Here is a 19,432-nt window from a genome sequence, read left to right as displayed (position 1 = left end):
GAGAATATGTTTGCAAAGGGCTTTGCAATCAACAAAACACCAAACTTGAGTTTGTGAGAGCTACAAGGCTGCCTTAGACACTCCAGAATGGGTAACGTGGACACCAAGGAGGGCACAAGCGTGCTTTTCTCCTGAATAGAGCCCTTGATCCCTTCAGTCCCTTGGCACAGAAAGTGTCTCCTGGCTAGCAGCTGCTGGAATTAACCTGTTATTGCCTGGGAAAGTAGAATCCTGGGGGAGGCACCTCTCCTCCAAGAGGCCTTCCCTGACTAAGCCCTCCTTTCCTCTTCTCCCCTTCCCTTCTGCATGACCCTGACTTGCTCCCTTTATTCATCCCCTTTCCCAGCCCCACAGCACTTATGTCCATATCTGTCATTTATTTATTTATATTAATATCTGTCTCCCTCCCCCTAGACTGTAAGCTCATTGTGGGCAGGGACTGTATCTGTTTATTATTGTACTGTAATAATAATTATGGTATTTGTTAAGTGCTTATTACGTGCCACGCACTGTTCTAAGCGCTGGAGTAAATAGAAGGTAATCAGGTTGTCCCACGTGGGGCTCACAGTCTTAATCCCCATTTTACAGGTGAGGTAACAGAGGCACAGAGAAGTTAAGTGGCTTTCCCAAGGTCACACAACAGATTAGAGGCAGAGCTGGGATTAGAACCCATGTTCTTTGACTCCCAAGCCTGTGCTCTTTCCACTAAGCCACATTGCTTCTCTGTACTCTCCCAAGTGCTTAGCACGGTGCTCTTTAAACAGTAAGTGCTCAATAAATACACTTGAATGAATGAATGAATGACCTCAGTTAGCAGTACTGACTACAAACCTGGGAAAGAAGGACATTTTTCTCCTTGGTGCCCTTTCTTTCAAAGGACTTGAAGGTTTCAGCTTGGGGCTGTGCCACCGCCTGAATCCCTGAGCAAACTCCTCCTCCCAGACCCATGTTCTATCCACTAGACCACACTGCTTCTCTGATGACAGCTGCTGTCTCCTCTGATAGCACAAAGGCCACTTCTACACACACCCACTTGGGTGCCAGAAACCACGCACACAACTCTTTTTCCGGATGTGAGGACCTATGGTCGGCACCCACAGGAACACCATCTTCCCTCATTCCCACCCCCATCTGGCTACTGTGTACCCAGAGCAGACTGTTTATGTCCAAGAGCCTGGAACCATCCCCTGGCACTGGATTTTGGCACTGGGGGCTCTACAAGAACTCTACTTTAACCCTGGGAGACTCCCTTGGGGGGGGGATGGAAAACTTCCTCATCCTCATTTTATGGACAGAGGGATCGTGGCTTGCCCAGGTCATGCAGTGAGTTCTGGAAGATTAACAACTCAGGACATACTGACTCCCTTAACTAGTAGCACCATTAACTTCCAAATACTAATAGTCCTTTGACTCTAACCACTATACTGACAAGCACTCTGATTGATACAAGATAGGCTGGTTTGTTTGGAGCAGCGATTTTCCAGAAGTCATTGCTATGATGAATCATTAACTATAGATATCGCCTGAGTAATGAAGAAAGACAAGCTGAGAAAGAACAGGAGACATGAAGATTGACAGTTTCAAAGAGCAAGTGTATATATATATATATATATATATATATATACATATATACATATTTGTCCTTCCAATTTAAAGAAGACACTACTGATAATGAAACTAACTCATGAGAGCATATGAGGGCTGATGAGGCTGATGTAGGACACACAATCTCAGCCAGATTGTGCACACAGAAATTGTGTTGTTGTGCTTAATTTTTTGCAGAACCTAGGGCTGTTTACTCTTTTGCCTCTTTGTCTGTTGTTCTTTATGAAACTTTTGCTCAAAGAGAGCCACTCTCTTCTAGATGGCGTTCACCCTGCTGGTCTATTCTCAGCAAGTGATTCCCAGTTTTCAGCTGGGATGCAGCACTGTCTGAGGATCTGTTTTACCATGTCCTATAAACATTTTCTCTACCCTCCTGGGTTTCAGACCTTTCAAAGAGTAGAACATCATTTAATGCTGCCATGTCAACTGTTCTGGGAAGGGTTCACCTAATACCACAATTTGGGATTGGGAGCAGTGTTCTCCACTTTGAGCTGAATGGGTATTGTTTGCCACTATTCCAAAGAACCTGGCTACCCCTCAATATCTTAATGAAACATCAAACCCGGAGTATTTCCAAAAATTTACTGACCAGAGATGTGGCAATAAGATCAGTGAGTCTAACAACAATTTCTACAGATCGCAGTCAGTGAGCCAACAGGCTGAAACATGAACTGGCTAAAGGAGATGAAAAAAAAGAGAAAAAAAGAGAAATCAGCTGGAAAGATATCGAAAAGCAGAATGGTGTAGTGGATACAGCATGGGCCTTGGAGTCAGAAGGTCATAGGTTCTAATTCTGGCTCTGCCACTTGTCTTTTATGTGGCCTTGGGCAAGTCACTGCACTTCTCCAGGCCTCAGTTATCTCATCTATAAAATGAGGATTGAGACTGGAAGCTCCATGTGGGACAGGGACTGTGTCCAACCCAATTTGCTCGTATCAACCCTAGGACCATGCCTGGCACACAGTAAGTGCTTAACAAATACCATAGTTGTCATTATCTTATCAAAACAAGATCAGTAAATAGCCCAGATAGTTATTCTACTTTCATTTAATGACTCAAGCAAAGAGAAATGATCCAGGATCAAAGATCTGTGCATGCAAAAGAAGGCACCTACTGCAAAGGTTTACAAGCTATAAAGAAAAGAGGGGAAATCAATCTATCAGTGGTATTAGAGCACTGTACTAAGCGCTTGGGAGAGTAATGTACCACAGAATTGGTAGACATGTTAACCTGCCCGAAAGGAACTTAACAGTTTAGAAAGGAACTTACAGTTTACAGCCATTAAAATAAATTACCGATTTGGAGGTAAGAGCTGTGGGGTTGAAACCATCTGCAAGGCCAGCAGCTGGAAAGCCCCAGATTTCTGATTTAGTGAACTCCTGACTCAAGAAATTTCCCCATCTCTTAGGGCAGTAGCAAGTATTTTGTAATAGTCCTGTGGGGGCTGCTTCTCTGTGTTTGGAGAATGGAAGCAGAACTGTCGTAAATATTTCTTTTATACAACATGAAGAGTTGTTAGTATATGGTCAAATAAAGCTCTTTTCTGGAACAGGGTGCCCTAGTAGAAATAGTCTGGGCCTGGGATTCAGAGGATGTGTGTTCTGATCCCGGCTCTGTCACTTGCCTGCTGGGTGACTTTGGGGAAGTCACTTAACTTCTCTGGACCTTAGATTCCTCATCTGTAAAATGGGGATTCAATACCTGTTTTCCTTCCTACTTAAGATAGTAAACCCCAGGTGGGACAGGCATTGTGTTCAGCCTGATTAAGTACAGTAGTTAGCACATAGTAAGCACTTACAAATATCATAATTAGTGTAGCATCTCTTCTGCCTAGAACTCCCTCCCCCACACCAGAGCACCACTCTCCCCACCTTCTAAGCCCCATTAAGGTCACATCTCCAAGAGGCTTTCCCTGTTTAAGCCCTCTTTTCCCTGGTTCCCTCTCCCTCTGCATTGTCTATGCACTTGAATCTGTGACCTCTGGGTATTTGATATTTACTCACTCTCAACCTCACAGCACTTATGTACTTGTCTTTAAATTATATATTATAAGCTGTTTATATTAATGTCGGTCTCCTCCTCTAGACTGTAAACTGCAGGGAATGTATCTGTCAACTTGCTAACTCTATGGCACTGTACTTGCCAAAGTGCTTAGTACTGTGCTCTGCACATAGTAAGTGCTCAATAAATACCATTGATGATGATGATGATGATGATGATAATTAAAGTCCTGCTGAGATCACATCTCCTCCAGAAGGCTTTCTGGGATTAATCTCTCATCTCCTCATTCTATATTCCCCAGCTGCCACTTCAGTCTTTCCATGTCACCTAAGCTTTTAAATCCCCCCAACTCTCATTGCACATACGTACATATCTCATAAGTTTGATTACTCCTCTTATCTCATAATTTAAAGTGCCCGTATCCTCTGTTAGATTGCAAGGTTGTTGAGGGCAGGGATTGTGTCTTCTGACTTTACTGCATTCTCCCCATCACTTAATACAGTGTACTTTACAGTCAGCACTGAATACATGCTACTGATTGATTGATTAATTGATTGATTCTGGCTAAGAATATTTCTTTCTACTGCAGGAGAACCAATCAATCAATAGCACTGATTAGTACAGTGCAATAGAGGAAGAAGCTAGGCAAGCTCTTGCCCCCAAGGAGCTTACAATCTAATGGGAAATAGTCTCTTGATCACACATTATCCCAGGGTGGTAAGGCAGATAGTCGGGGACTTTGTAATCTTTAATTGGGTTTCTCAAAACCAACAAAATCAAAAGCATGTTATATTGATTATGAAAGAGCCTCTGGCTCAGTCCCTTATTAACTCTAATATTGAGTTGAAAGATTTAGAAGATAAGAGTCTTTGAAAGTTAATTTTTTGCATGTCAGGCTTTAAGCAATAAGAATATCATGTCACATTTTGTTAAATGGAAACTGTTTTCAGAAAACTCCCTTCATCCTTCCCCTCTGTTTCCAAACATTCTTGCATATCCCCTATTCTACAAAACCTTTCCCTTGACCCCACTGTATCTTCCAGTTAACCTTTCTAGTGTTCCTACCATTACTGTCTAAACACCTTAAAGAAGTTGTCTACAATCCATTGCACTCTCTTCATCTCCTCCACTTCTTTCCTTGGCCCCTTTCAATCTGGCTTCCACTTCTTCACTCCAGGGACACTGCCCTCTCTAAGAACACCAATGATTTCCTTATTGCCGAAGCTAGTGGCCTCTACTCCATTCTAATCCTCAATTTCCTAGCTACCTTCAACACTATGGACAACTCCCTTCTCCTGGAAACACTATCTAACCTTGGCTTCACTGACACTGTCCTCTCCTGGCTCTCCTCCTACATCCTTATCAAACAAAAACTCTTCACCATTGACTTTAAAGTAGTTCATCACCTTGCCTGCTCCTACCTCACCTCACTTCTCTTCTTCTACAACCCAGCCTAAATACTTTGGTCCTCTGGTGCTAACCTTCTCACCGTGCCTCGATCTCTCCTGTCTCGCCGCCGACCCCTGTCCCGTGTTCTGCCTCTGGCCTGGAACACCCTCCCTTCTCAAATCTGACAGACAATTTCTCTCCCCTCCTTCAAAGCCTTATTGAAGGCACATCTCCTCCAAGAGGCCTAACCAGACTAAGCCCCACTTCTCTTGGAGAAGCAGCGTGGCTCAGTGGAAAGAGCACGGGCTTTGGAGTCAGGGCTCATGAGTTCGAATCCCAGCTCTGCCACTGTCGGCTGTGTGACTGTGGGCAAGTCACTTAACTTCTCCGTGCCTCAGTTCCCTCATCTGTAAAATGGGGATTAAGACTGTGAGCCCCACGTGGGACAACCTGATTCCCCTATGTCTACCCCAGCGCTTAGAACAGTGCTCGGCACATAGTAAGCGCTTAACAAATACCAACATTATTATTCTCCCACTTCCTTCTGTGTCTCCCTTACTTGCTCTATTTGCTCCCCTCTCCCCAACCCCAGCCCCATATCACTTTTTTACATATCTGTAATTTTATTTATTTGTACTGATGTCTGTCTCGGCCCCGATCCCACCCCCCACCCCCAGACTGTGAGCTTGTTGTGGGCAGGGATTGCCATTGTTTATTGTCATATTGTACTTTCTCAAGCTCTTAGTACAATGCTCTGCACACAGTAAGCACTTAATAAATATGATTGAATGAATGAATGAATCTCTGTTCACTCCTTCTCGGTCTCTTTCACCAGCTCCTCTACTGCTTCCCATTCCCTAATTGTGAGGGGTTCTTCAAAGTTCAATTCTAGGTTCCCTTTTATTCTCCACTTTACACCCACTCCCTTGAAGAACTCATTCAGGCCCACATCTTCAACTACCATCTTTATGCAGATAACTCTCAAATCTACCTTTCCAGCACAGACCTCTCTCCTCTGCAAAAACTTATTTCCTCTTTCCCTCAGGACATCTCTACTTAGATGTTCCTCCAGCACCTCAAACTTAACATGTCCAAAACAGAACTCCTCATTCATTCAATGAATAACTAACCTCTCCTATCCACATCCTATTCTTCCCCCCTTCTGCATTACCTGTGCATTTGTCAATAACCCCTAAACACTGTGATACTCACCCTGTCTCCAGCCCCACAGCCCTTATGTACTATTCCTTAAACTCTGTTGCTTCCCCTATCTGTAATTTATTTTGTCTGAATTCCCCACTATTGCTCAAACCTCTGGGAAAAGAGAAGCTTCAACCCTTGCTCTTCCTGTTACTGAGTTCACTTCAGTGCCAACTCGTGAACTTTTCCTGCTGAGAAAATAGAACAAACTCACCTCAGTTCAGACACTAAGACTGGGCCCAACAGGGTATTAGCTGTGCTGGGTAGACAAATCACCATTAGTATCATGGTGATTGTACTTATTAAGCATTTACTAAGTACCAAGCACTTAGCTAAATGCTGGAGTAGATTCAGGGCTGTTTCTCTCCCTCCAAATAGCACTGCCTTTTCAACAATCTCCCTACTTCCACCCTCTCCTCTCTGTGGTCCATACTTCACCTCTGCTGCTTGGATCAGTTTTATTTCACATCATTCTGAAAATGTCTCCCCACAATTCAAAAACTTCCAAGAGTTTCCCATTGAGTCAATCAATCAGTGGTATTTATTGAGCAGTGAGTTGTAGCACTTAAGCACTTACTATGTGCCAGGCACTGTAAGAAGAGCAGGGGTGGGTACAAGCAAATTGGGTTGGACACATTCATTCATTCATTCAATTGTATTTATTAAGTGCTTTCTGTGAGCAGAGCACGGCACTAAGTGTTTGGGAAAATATAATACAACAATAAACAGTGACATTCCCCACCCACAACAAGCTCACAGTCTAGAGTTGGGGTGGGGAGACAGACATCAAAGCAAATAAATAAAATAACAGATATATACATAAGTGCTGTGGGGCTGGGGAGGGGAAGAGAAAAGGGAGCAAGTCAGGATGACACATAAGGGAGTGGGAGATGAGAAAAAATGGGACAATCTGGGAAGGCCTCTTGGAGGAGATGTGCCTTCAATAAGGCTTTGAAGTGGGGGTGGGGGAGAGTAAATGTCTGTTGGAGGGAGGGCATTCCAGGACATGGGCCAGGGGTTGGTAGTGAGAGAGGAGAGATCAAAGCACGGTGAGAAAGTTATCACTAGAGGAGCGAAATATGTGGGCTGGATTGTAGAATGAGAGAAGAGAGGTGAGGTAGGAGGGGGCAAGGTGATTGGGTACTTTGAAGCCAATGATGAGGAGTTTTTGTTTGATATGGAGGTGATTGGGCAACCACTGGAGATTTTTGAGGAGGGGGCTGACATTTCCTGAACGTTTTTGTAGATAGATGATCTGGGCAGTGAAATATGGACTGAAGTGTGGAGAGACAGGAGGTTGGGAGGTCAGCAAGGACACTGATAGAGTAATATAGGTGGGATAGGATGAGTGATGATATTAACTGGTAACAGTTTGGATGGAGAGGAAAGGGAGGATTTTGGACCAGGATAATGGCCATTTGGATTATTATTATCATTATCATCATCATCATTGTATTTGTTAAGTGCTATGCATTAAGCACAGTTCTAAGTGCTGGGGTGGATAAAAGTTAATCAGATTGGAAACAGTCCCTGTCCCACATGCAGTCACAGTCTAAGTAGATGGGAGAACAGGTATTTACTCCCCCTTTTACAGCGGAGGAAACTGAGGCACAGAGAAGTTGTGATTTACCAAGCCCACACAGCAAGCAAACTGGGATTAGAACCCAGATTCTCTGACTCCCAGGCCCATAATGTTTTCCACTAGACAGATCCTGGAGATGTGGAGGAAAACTGTGACAGGATTTGGTGACCAATGGATGTGGGGATTCATTTATAAATGGCTAACCAGAGGCAGATCTACTCATCTCATAAACCACTGCATAATTCTATGTCTTTCCCCCAAATCTCAAATGCTTCCTCTCCATCTCCTCATAAGATTGTAAACTCAGTCAATAATACTTATTGAGTGCTTACTGTGTGCAGAACACTGTACTAAGTGCTGGGGTGGAAATGACAATAAACAGATACATTCCCTGCCCACAGTGAGCTTACAGTCTAGAGGTGGAGACAGACATTAATATAAATAAATAAACGAACTCCTTGAGGGCATGGATCATGCCTTTGCCCTCTGTACACTCTTTGCTCAGGGCTCATCATCATCATCACCACCATCACCATAGTCATCAATGATATGTACTGAGCACTTACATGTGCAGAACAATTATCCATTAATGGCATTTATTAATCACTTCCTATGTGCAGAGCATCGTACAAAGTGCTTGGGAGAGTACAATACAACAGTTTGTATACAAGTTCCCTGGCTCAGTGCCTAGTTGGCTCTCAAAGAATACTATCTATTGATTCCTTTCCAATTCTCCAGGAAGACTGTGGCACCCGGGGAAAGCAAAGGAGAAGGAGCACATTTCTCAAGTATGTAGGAATGAGTCTTTCTGAAGAATCACCAATACCTAGTCCAGCAGACACCAGCTGAAGAATTGCTCTCCGCAGGGGTCTGGATATACATCTTCAACATAAATAAAGGGCAAAATCATATTTGAATAAAAATGTATTTATATCAGAGGAGTGACAGTGTTATAGTCTCTGGAAAGGAGCATGGCAGAGAAAAATTATTACCATCCTGGAAGGAATATGACTCTTTAGGGTATAAATGTGTTTTCCTTTAGAGGTTCTCAAAAGGCACCCAGAAACATGCTTTTGGAAAAGCTAGATCAATACTAGAAAAACTTAATACCAGCTGCAGTTCAACTGAATTTTAACAGAATCTAGCAACATTATCTTCCCGCAGGCTCTTAATAATAATAATAATTATGATACTTAAGTGCTTTCTAAGTGCTAAGCACTCTTTTATAAAATGCTGAGGTAGATACAAACTAATCAGGTTGGACACAGTCCCTGTCCCTCCTGGGCTCAGACTCTTAATCCCCCTTTTACAGATGAGGTAACTAAGGCTCAGAGAAGTGAAGTGACTTGCCCAAGGTCATACAGCAGACACGTGGCAGAGCCCGGTTTAGAACCCAGGTCCTTCTGACTCCCAGGCCTGTGCTCTGACCCCAGCCTGGCCCTGTCCTCTTGGGTCCATCTGTGGTCAGGCAGCCCCAGCATGCATGGTCTCTGGTCTTCACTTGGCATTGTGAACCTTGCCAGTTCTCTAGCTTGCTGGTGTCTTGCTCAGCTTCCTGAGCTGGTTCACATCATCAACACATCCGACCTCATCTCAGATCTGACTAACTGACAGTGCCGTGGAATCGAACAGCTAATAGATCCCACAATCTAGGCCTTGAGTTTGTTCCCAATTAGGCTCCCCAGGCAGTTTCTTATCTGTGGCTTTGCAGCCAAACTCAGCTCTCCGAGGGGGAACCTGGGGGAATGGAGAACGTCTGACAAATGGTGCCTCAGGGAAGCGGGGAGGGTTGTGCAGCTGGGCAACTAAGAGAGCCCCCTCAGAGGCACCTAGAGGCATTGGGCCAAACTATGGTTATGGCTTTTGAAGCAATGCTGTTCCTCTCCCACTAACCCAGAGGCCCTTAGTCATTGCTTTTGCTCTCTTTAGATTCTTTAGACACTCTAGGCCGTAAGCTTGTCTTCTAGACTGTAAGCTAGTTGTGGGCAGGGAGCGGGTCTACCATTAATGTCTGTCTCCCCCTCTAGACAGTAAGCTCGATGTGAGCAGGGAATGTATCAGCTTACTGTTATATTGTACTCTCCAAAGCTCTTAGTACAATGCTCTGCACACAGTAAGTGCTCAACAAAAACTATTGAAAGAATGAATGCTCTCCCAAGTGCTTAGTACAGTACGTTGCACACAGTAAGCACTCAATAAATGATTGATTGATTGACTAACTTCAACAGTGCATGCATGGCTTTGTCTCCAGAACGAGGTCTGTGAGTGAGAGGGTAGTCAGCCACTTCTTTAATTCGGTTTTCGGGACAATCATTTCCTTCCCAGTGAAATACTCACTTCACCTGGAAATGGTAAACTTGCCCAAACTGGTATCATTGAACCATTCAACTCCCTACCTCTTGCTTCTCGAACATTCCACAGAGACATAATAATTAATAATAATAATAATAAAAAAAAATTTGTTAAACATGTACTAAGTGCCCCAGGCACTATATGAAGCACTGGGGCAGATACACGATGATCAGAAGAGATGCACTGGGCACAATGTGTTCACAAGAAGGCAACGAGAGTCAGTTAATTCCTCAGCCCTCTGCCGTTTTGTTTCTGGTCTCTATTAGAAAACCTTAATATGCGAGGTAATTTGGATCAAAGCCCAGTTCCCAAGGGGACTCCATTCTGGTCTCTGATTCATTTCATAACACTTGAGAGGATAAGTTTCCTTACCTCCTCTCGCCATTTTCTCCAGCTAACCAGGGCTGGGATTCCAGAAGCTTTCCAAGGTCAGCAGTGAGTTCAGGCCCAAGCCTGATGCCAGGGCTGCACGAGGGATCCAAGCAACAAAGGATACTTGTGGTCAAATCCATACCACATTCTAAAAAGCCACGCGCTCTCTGCCTTGGTTGTGTTTTTGCCCACGCTATCAGTACCCTGCAAAAAATGGAGAGGGAGCTTAGGTGAATAAATCATAGCATACTAATAGTGAACACCTGTCAGAGGAAATTCCACTGAACAGCAATTAACAAGAATTCCCATCCCACACCAAACTACTCCCATTGCTGGGTACGAAGCAGTTGCCAGACCAATTGGATTATAGATCGTTCTCCTGTGGAGTGATTTGGTGTTTACTTTCATTAATGACGTCGATTGAATTAAATGGCTGAGAAATACCGTTTTTGGTGATTGATGAAAGCCGCTATGACCGTTTGATTGTTGGGATTATGCCCCAGAGATTCAGGTAGCATTTGTTGAAGGTCCCACAGAGGGCATTTCCTCAATAGCCAGGAACTACCTGGGGGCCTACTCCCTTGGAAGAGAGGGAAATCCTGAAAATCAGGGCAAGGTTAGGTGTTTTCTGGCATTAATTCCAGCTTTGCATTATCTTGCATCATGTACTAACAAGGACACTCCTAAAATAAATTTATAGGTGAGAGACAGAGAAAGACACAGAACAATAAAGAGACATAGAGGGAGAAGGAAAAGGGGGAGAAAATAGAGAGAAAAGCATTTCGGGTGGGGGAAGACAGGAGGGAGGAGAGAAAGGAAGAGGGAAAGGAGGAAAATTATCTCTGGTGTGTAAAACAGATGGCAGTGCACACACCAGGAAGACATTTTTACTCTTGACATTTTCACTTCGCTTTGGCATCATGTTTTCTGCACTGAGAATATTTATTTCAGCTCCAATCAAATCAAAATGATCGTTTGGTCAAACGCAACAAATGCCAGTATGAACGTCTTGGCTTTGACCCACTTTTTTTCCTATAACTTCTCAGTTAACTAAGACCAACCTTCTAGGGAAAACCCTGTGGCCCAGGCAGTTTGGAAAGAAATTTACACTGGCCTGGCCAGGTAGCTGACCCCGAGATCAGCTCCAGGCAGCAGGCAGCTGTGTGCTTTGTATTATGGTCTTCATTAAGTGCTTACTATGTGTCAAGTACTATTCTAAGCGCTGGGGTAGATACAAGTTAATTAGGCCCTATCCCTTATGGGACTCACAGTCTAAGTAGGAGGGAGAATAAGTACTACTACTAATAAAAGTTATGGTATTTGTTAAGCACTTACTATGTGCCAGGCACTGTACTTGGTATTGTATTCCCAATTTGCAGTTGGGGAAACTAAGACACAGAAAAATTAATTGACTTGCCCAAGGTCACACAGCAGATAAGGGGTGAAGATAGTATTAGAACTCAGGTCCTAAGCAGGATGAGAAGCACTGTGGCCTAATGGATAGAGCACAGGCCCGGGAATCAGAAGGTTCAGGTTCTAATCCTAGTTCTGCCAGTTTGCTGTTGTGTGACCTTGAGCAAGTCACTTCTCTTGACTCAGTTACCTCCTCTTTAAAATGGGGATTAAGACTGTGAGCCTCATGTGGGACAGGGACTATGTCCAACCCGACTAGTTTGTATCTATCCTCAGTGCTTAGTACAGTGCCCGGTACACAGTAAGTGCTTAACAAACACCATTTAAAAGAAAAATAAAAAATAATACCAAAAAAGATCCTCTGGCTCCCAGGTCTGTGCTTTCTTCACTAGACCTCTTTGCTTTTCTTCAGCTGCTCTTCCTCAGATGTTTTCACTGGTTTGTTTTTATGGTATTTGTTAAGTGCTAATTAGATATAAACTAATCAGGCTGGACCCAGTCCATGTCCCACATGGGGCTCACCGTCTTAATCCCCAGATTAATCTCATATTACAGTAGACAAGTGGCAGAGCTGGGATTAGAACCCAGGTCCTTCTGCCTCCCAGTCCCGGGATCCATCCGCTACTGCCGGTGAGGAGGTGGGCAGACATGGTCCCTTACTGCCCTCAACTGCTACCCCTCAGAGTAAGAAGGGGTGTGAGGCCTTCGGGCAGAGCCGTTCTTTTGTCATTTGCCTGAAACCATACTGGGAGAGATACTTGTTCTGCTTCTACTATTCATTCATTCAATTGTGTTTACTGAGCCCTTATTATGTGCAGAGCACTGTACTAAGTGCTTGGAATGTACAATTCAGCAACAGATAGAGACAATCCTTGCCCAGTAACGGGCTCACAGTCTGTGGGTGCTTTGCCTAAACGGGCTGCCAGCTGGTGAAACTCCTCTGTCAGCTGATAGGTGTTTGGATTCCTCTCCAAATCAATAGCTGGAGTCCAGGCCCAGCTGTCTCGGAGCTGGGAAAACTGGTTGTGGAGACGGGAAGACCTTATCTTTTGCCCCTAATGACCTAGCTATGTACTTTACTCTGAAGCAGCACAGACTCTGAAGCAGCCTGGCTTAGTGGCAAGAGCACGGGGTTAGGAGTCAGAGGACATGGATTCTAATTCCTGCCCCACCACTTGTCTGCTGTGTGACCTTGGGCAAGTCGCTTCACTTCTCTGTGCTTCAGTTACCTTATCGGTAAAATGGGGATTAAGACTGTGAGCCTGACGTGGGGCCAGATTAACCTGTAGCCACCCCAGTGCTTAGAACAGTGCTTGGCACATAGTAAGTGCTTAAATACCATAATAATAATGATAGCCGTTTTATTGAGAAAATTAAAACAAACAGGTGTGATTTCCCTAAAATCTCCCCTGTTCCTCTCCAGTCCCTCCTTCCTCTTACTCCCTCTTCAACTCTCCCATCTTTCCCAGTGGTATCTCAAGAGGTGAAATTCTGCCTCCTCTCAAAAATCCACCCCTTCCTCCTGTGCCTCGGCCCCCATACCTTTGCACCTTATCAAAGTGCTTGCCCTCTCCCTTCTTCTCTCCCTGACCACCATCTTTAACTGTTTGCTCTCCTATGGCTTTTTCCCCACTGATTTCAACATGCCTATGTCTTCCCGTCTTCAAAAAAAAAAAACTCCCTTGACCCCACGGCTCCCTCCAGTGATCGCCCCTTCTCCCTCCTAAGATTACTTTCCAAACTCCTTGAGTGAGTTTTCTACACCCACTCACTGCTTTCACTTCCTCTCCTCCAATTCTCTCCTTGACACCTTCCAATCTGTTTTGTTCCCCCTTCACTCTACAGAAACCTCTTTAAGTTTACCAATGATCTCCTTCTTGCCAAATCCAAATCCTCCTTGACCTCTCAGCTGCCTTCGACACTGTCGACCACCCCTTCCTTCTGGAAACATTATCCGAACTTCAGCTTCACTGACACTCTCCACTCCTGGTTCTCTTCCTATCTCTCTGACCTCTCATTCTCTGTCTCTTTTGTGGGTTCCTCCTCTATCTCCCATCCTCTGAGGGAGTCCCTCAAGGCTCAGTTCTCAGTCCACTTCTATTCTCCATCTGCACCTTCTCCCTTGAAAAACTCATTTGCTCTCATGGCTTCACTTACCATCTCTATATGAATGATTCACAAATCTACATTTTCAGCCCTGATCTCTCTCCTTCTCTGCAGTCTCACATTTCCTCCTGCCTTCAGAACATCTCTACTTGGAAGTCCCACCAATATCTCAATCTTAACATGTCCAAAACAGAACTCCTTATCTTCCCACTGAAACTCTCTTCCCAGCCTTGACTTTCCCATCAACATAGATAGCACCACCATCCTCCCTGTCTCACAAGCCCATAACCTTGGCATTATCCTTGACTCATCTCAGTCAAGCAACCTTCATATTCAATCTGTCACTAAACCCTATGACAACATGGCTAAAATCCACCCTTTCCTCTCCATCCAAACTACTACCATGTTAATCCAAGCACTTATCCTATCCCACCTTGACTAATGCTCCTTGCTGACCTCCCTGCCTCCTGTCTCTCGCCACTCCAGTCCATACTTCACTCTGCTGCCCGGAACATTTTTCTACAAAGCCGCTCAGTCCATGTCTTTCAACTCCTCAAGAACTTCCAGTGGTTGCCCAGCCACCTTCACAACCAACAGAAACTCCTTACCATTGTCTGTAAAGCACTCAATCATCTTTCCCTCTCCAACCTTACCTCACTGCTTTCCTACTACAACCCAGCCCACACACTTCAACCTACTCGCTCTAACTCAGTCTCATGTATCTCTCCCCTGACCTCTTGCTCAAGTCTTGCCTCTTTCCTGGAACGCCCTCTCTCTTCATATCTGACAGACGATCACTCTTCCCACCTTGAAAATCTAATTAAAAACACATCTCCTTCAAGAGGCCTTCCCCAACTAAGACCTCATTTCTTCTCCCACACTATTCTGCATCACCCTTGCACTTGTATCTGCACCCTTTATTCACCCACCTCAGCCCTACAGCACTTATGTACATATCAATAACATTTATTTATATTAATGTCTGTCACCTCCTCTAAACTATAAGCTCATTGTAGGCAGGAAACATGGCTACCAACTCTGTTATATTGTACTTTCCCAAGCACTTAGTACAGTGCTCTGTACATAGTAAGCATTCAATAAATGTGACTGAATGATTCATTTGTAGGAGGTTTGATGGGGCTCTGCCCTGCCTGGCCCCAAGGGGAAGCACCCCTAAAACTTTAACTGGCACTAAAGTTTCCCAGAGGTGCACAGGTGAACCTGCTCCTCAAATCCGCCCCTTACCACTGAGATGGAGATGGATCAGTCAAGTCAGGAATGGAATTTATTGGTGCCTAAGGAATGCCCGGCACTGGACAAGCTAGTCAGGTTGGACACGGTCCCTGTCCAACATGGGGTTCACACTGTTAGTCTCCATTTTTCCAGATGAGGTAACTGAGGCCCAGAGAAGGGAAGTGACTTGCCCAAGGTCACACAGCAGACAAGTGGCAGAGCCAGGATTAGAACCCAAGTCCTTCTGACTCACAGGTGTGTGCTCTATCCACTAAGCCACCCTGCTTTATGGCAGGGATTAGTCCCAGGGTTAGTCCCGGGGTCACCGTGAAGCAGTCCGGGAGCCTAGTGCTGCCTGCCCATTCTTCCTGGGAGGGAATGATAATAATGATAATAATAATGATAATTATAGTATATGTTAAGTGCTTACTATATGCCAAGCACTTTTCTAAGCACTGGGGTAGATACAAAGTATTGAAGTTGTCCCCAGTGGGGGTCACAGTCTTAATCCCCATTTTACAGATGAGGTAACTGAGGCACACAGAGAAGCTTGCCCTAGGCGACACCATAAACAAGTGGTGGAGCTGGGATTAGAACCCACATCCTCTGACTCCCAAGCCCTTACCCTTTCCACTAAGCCACGCTGAAGGGAAGTCCTCTGGGGTGGATACAGACTGCAGCAAGAGAGAGTGCAGGGCGGTAGGGACCTCCTGGATGAGCCAGCAGCCGGTGTCTAATGCTAACCTTCTCATTTTCTCATTTTGTGGGGGGAGAACAGCAGCAGAAAAGAAAAATAAGCTCAGTCCACCACTCCCCACTCCTCAGCCCCTTTTTGTCATTTTGTCAACTCCTTGCCCATGTCCTGCCTCTGGCCTGGAAAGAGAGACAATTACTCTCTCCCTCTTCAAAGCCTTATTGAGGGCACATCTCCTCCAATAAGTCTTCCCTAACAAAGTCCCCCTCTCCTCTTCTCCCACTCCCTTCTGCCTCACCCTGACTTGCTCCCTTTGTTCATCCCCACTCCCAGTCCCACAGCACTTATGTACATATCTGTATTTTGTTTATGTATATTATTGCCTGTATCCCTCACTCTAGAATGAAGGTTCTTTGTGGGTAGGGAATGTGATTGTGTATTATTGTATCATCTTCCCCCAAGTGCTTAGTACAGTGCTTGGCACACAGTTAGCGCTCAGTAAATACGATTGAATGAATGAATGAATGAGTGAATGTGTCTGCCATGGCTGGGGCTGACCCTGAGTGACCAGGGTGGGGTGATGAGATTAAAGTGGTAAAGCAGCAGTGCTCTCTTGCACAGGATCTCTGACACCAGATGACAGCAGTGGGAAGTTTGAGTGTCTAGGAGCAGCACTGACCTCTGATTTTTGCACCTGGAGTCAAGTGCAATCAATATTCCATGATAGTGCCTGGAGCATGCCCAGTGGGGATGGGGCAGGAAGGGGGAGGGGCATTTTGTGTGTGTGTGTGTGTGTGTGTGTATGTGATGCATCATGGCTTAATGGATAGAGCATTAAGGACCTGTGTTCTAATCCAGCTTCCACCACATGTCTGCTGTCGGCTCTGTGACCTTGGGCAAACCACACAGCTTCTCTGGGCCTCAATTACCTCATCTGAAAAATGGAGATTAAGAGTGTGAGCCCCATGTGGGACAGGGAGTGTGTCCAACCTAATTAACTTGTATCTACCCCAGCTTAGAACAGTGCTTGGCGGATATAGTCAATGCCTAACAATTACCATCATCATTATTATTATTATCATTATTATGTGAGTGTGTGTTTGTGTGTGTGTCTGTGGGTGACAGTGAGCGATCGCCGCTGAATGTAGCACACTGCCCTGGCTGCTGTGGCAGGCAGTTTACGCAAATGTGGCACTCTCTGGGCCTTGGGGCCTGTTCCCGGAAACATGTACTCAGTCCTGGGAGCTGAGCTTTATTGGAAGCAGGTGGTGAGGAGGCTGTTTTAGACCACATTTTGATGTCCTGGGGTCACTGTTTGGTGTCTCAGAGACCCATCAGGGGGATGACAATTGATGTGCAACAACTCCACTTTCCTCCCAGGGTTTGGGGAGGCTACTGTACAGACTGGGTAGGCTGGAGACTGAGGGATTTGGGTGTAGACTGAAGAAAGAGAGTAAGGGGAAGAGTGGGAGTAAGGGGAAATGGGGCAGGAAGATGTAGTTCTTCCCTCCCTGAAGAAGTGAATCTGCCTCCACCCAGGCCTCCATCCCCATACGTGGTTTCAGCCTCTGCCCTACCTGCAGAGGGAGCAGATGTCAAGGGACAGGGTGTTGGGGAAGAACAGCAGCAGAAATGAGAAATAAGCTGTCCACCACTTCCCCACTCCTCAAGAATCTCCAGCGGTTGCCCATCCACCTCCACATCAAACAGAAACTCCTTACCATATCCTTTAAAACACTCAATCAGTTCACCCCCTCAAAAATAACTGTGGTATTTGCTAAGCAGTTCCTAAGTGCCAGGCATGGTACTAAGCCCTGGGGTAGATACAAGCTAATCAGGTTGGACACAGTCCCAGTCTCACATGGGGCTCATGGTCTTAACCCCCATTTTACAGATGAGGTAACTGAGGTCCAGAGAAGTGAAGGGACCTTCCCAAGATCACACAGCAGAGAAGTGGTAAAGCCAGGATTAAAGCCCAGGTCCTTCTGACTCTCAGGCTTATGCTCTATTCACTAGGCCACGCTGCTCCCACCTATCCTCACTGACCTACTACAACCCAGCTCCTACACTTTGCTCCTCGATCACCAACCTACTTGACCTTGTGTCTTTCACTGCCAACCCTTTGCTCAACCCCTCTCTTGACTGGAACTCCCTTCCCCTCAGATCCAACAGAGCCCCACTCTCTTCATCTTCAAAGCCTTACTAAAGTCATCTCTCTTCCTGGAAGCTTTCCCTGACTAACCTTATATTTCCCTTCATTCTCTCCCTCCCCCAATGTTGTCTACGCAACCCTTTAGGAACTCTGATGTTCACCCCATCTCCATTCTAGAGCACTTATGTACGTGCTTATTTTACAGTATATGTTAAGTGCTTACTATGTATGAAACATTCTTCTAAACGGTAAGGTATTCTAAGGTACACTATGTGTCAAACATTTTTCTAAGGTACAAGTTAATTGTGTTGGACACACTCTCTGTTCTGCATGAAATTTACAATCTAAGTAGGAGGGAGAACAGGTACTTTGCAGTTGAGGAAACCAAGGCACAGAGAAGTTAAGTGACTTCCCCAAGGTCACACTGCAAGCAATCGGCAGAGCAGGGATCAGAACCCAGGTTCTTCTTACTCCCCATGCTCTCTCCACTTGACCATGCTGCTTCTCCTTATTCTTATATTATATATCCTTATATTCTGTTGTTTCTCCTCTTTTGCTAATTGTCTCCCTCCCTATATTGTAAGCTCCTTGTGGGCAAGGACTGTGTTTACCTAGTAAATTTACACTTCCAAACACTTAATACCTAATGCTCTACAAACAGTAAGCACTAAATAAATGCCACTGATTGATTGATCAATCAATCGTCTGACATTCCTGATGGAGACTCCAATGTTATCATCATCATCATCACTGTTATCATCATCATTCCTCAAGACTGTAAGCTCCTTGTGGGTAGAAAATGTGTTTACCAACTCTATTGTATTGTACTCTTTCAAGCTCTTAGTAGAGTGCTCTGCACACAGTAAGTGCTCAATAAATATCACTGATTGATTAACTGATTGATCAATCCCAATGTTTTCAGTTCTTGGAGTTCTTATGCCACAGCGTCCACAATTTAGCACTTTTAAAAGGTCCAGTTCCATAGGACACTGACTGTGGGATTTGGACAACCTTCTCAGAGTGTCCAGGAAATGGGACCATTCTGATGAGTTAATCCACTGTTAACCACAGTGAACCTTCCCTGGACGCTTACACTGCCTTATCACATATAAAACAGAAAAGAAAGTCCACAGGATTATTCGTCTTTTGGCTGAACACCAGAAGTCACTTTCTCTTATACTCTCATCCAGACGCCCATGTTCGATTAAAAGCACCGACAAGCCAAGCCTTTTAAAAAATCGATCTCCCGTTTTTGACCAGCAGTGTGAGGTCCTCAGCAGTGGGCTCTGCGACTGGTTTGAAATCATGCCTCTGAGTGTCCCTGGAGGGCAGG

General features: G+C 45.0%; 1 protein-coding gene across 2 annotated transcripts in view; it reads right to left on the bottom strand.

Annotated features, from left to right (window-relative positions):
* The window catches only part of SLC9A9 (solute carrier family 9 member A9), a 378,100-nt gene that overhangs the window by 53,415 nt on the left and 305,253 nt on the right, over positions 1–19,432 (bottom strand). For both annotated transcript variants that reach the window (XM_029074247.2, XM_029074237.2), the window contains exon 14: positions 10,626–10,705. In XM_029074247.2, the coding sequence (XP_028930080.1) occupies positions 10,626–10,705 (80 nt within the window). The remainder of the gene's footprint in view (positions 1–10,625; positions 10,706–19,432) is intronic.

The sequence above is a fragment of the Ornithorhynchus anatinus genome, chromosome 1, assembly GCF_004115215.2.
Source record: "Ornithorhynchus anatinus isolate Pmale09 chromosome 1, mOrnAna1.pri.v4, whole genome shotgun sequence".
Taxonomy (NCBI): domain Eukaryota; kingdom Metazoa; phylum Chordata; class Mammalia; order Monotremata; family Ornithorhynchidae; genus Ornithorhynchus; species Ornithorhynchus anatinus.
The sequence above is the reverse complement of the archived record's forward strand: the minus strand, read 5'-3'. Positions and strand labels throughout refer to the sequence as shown.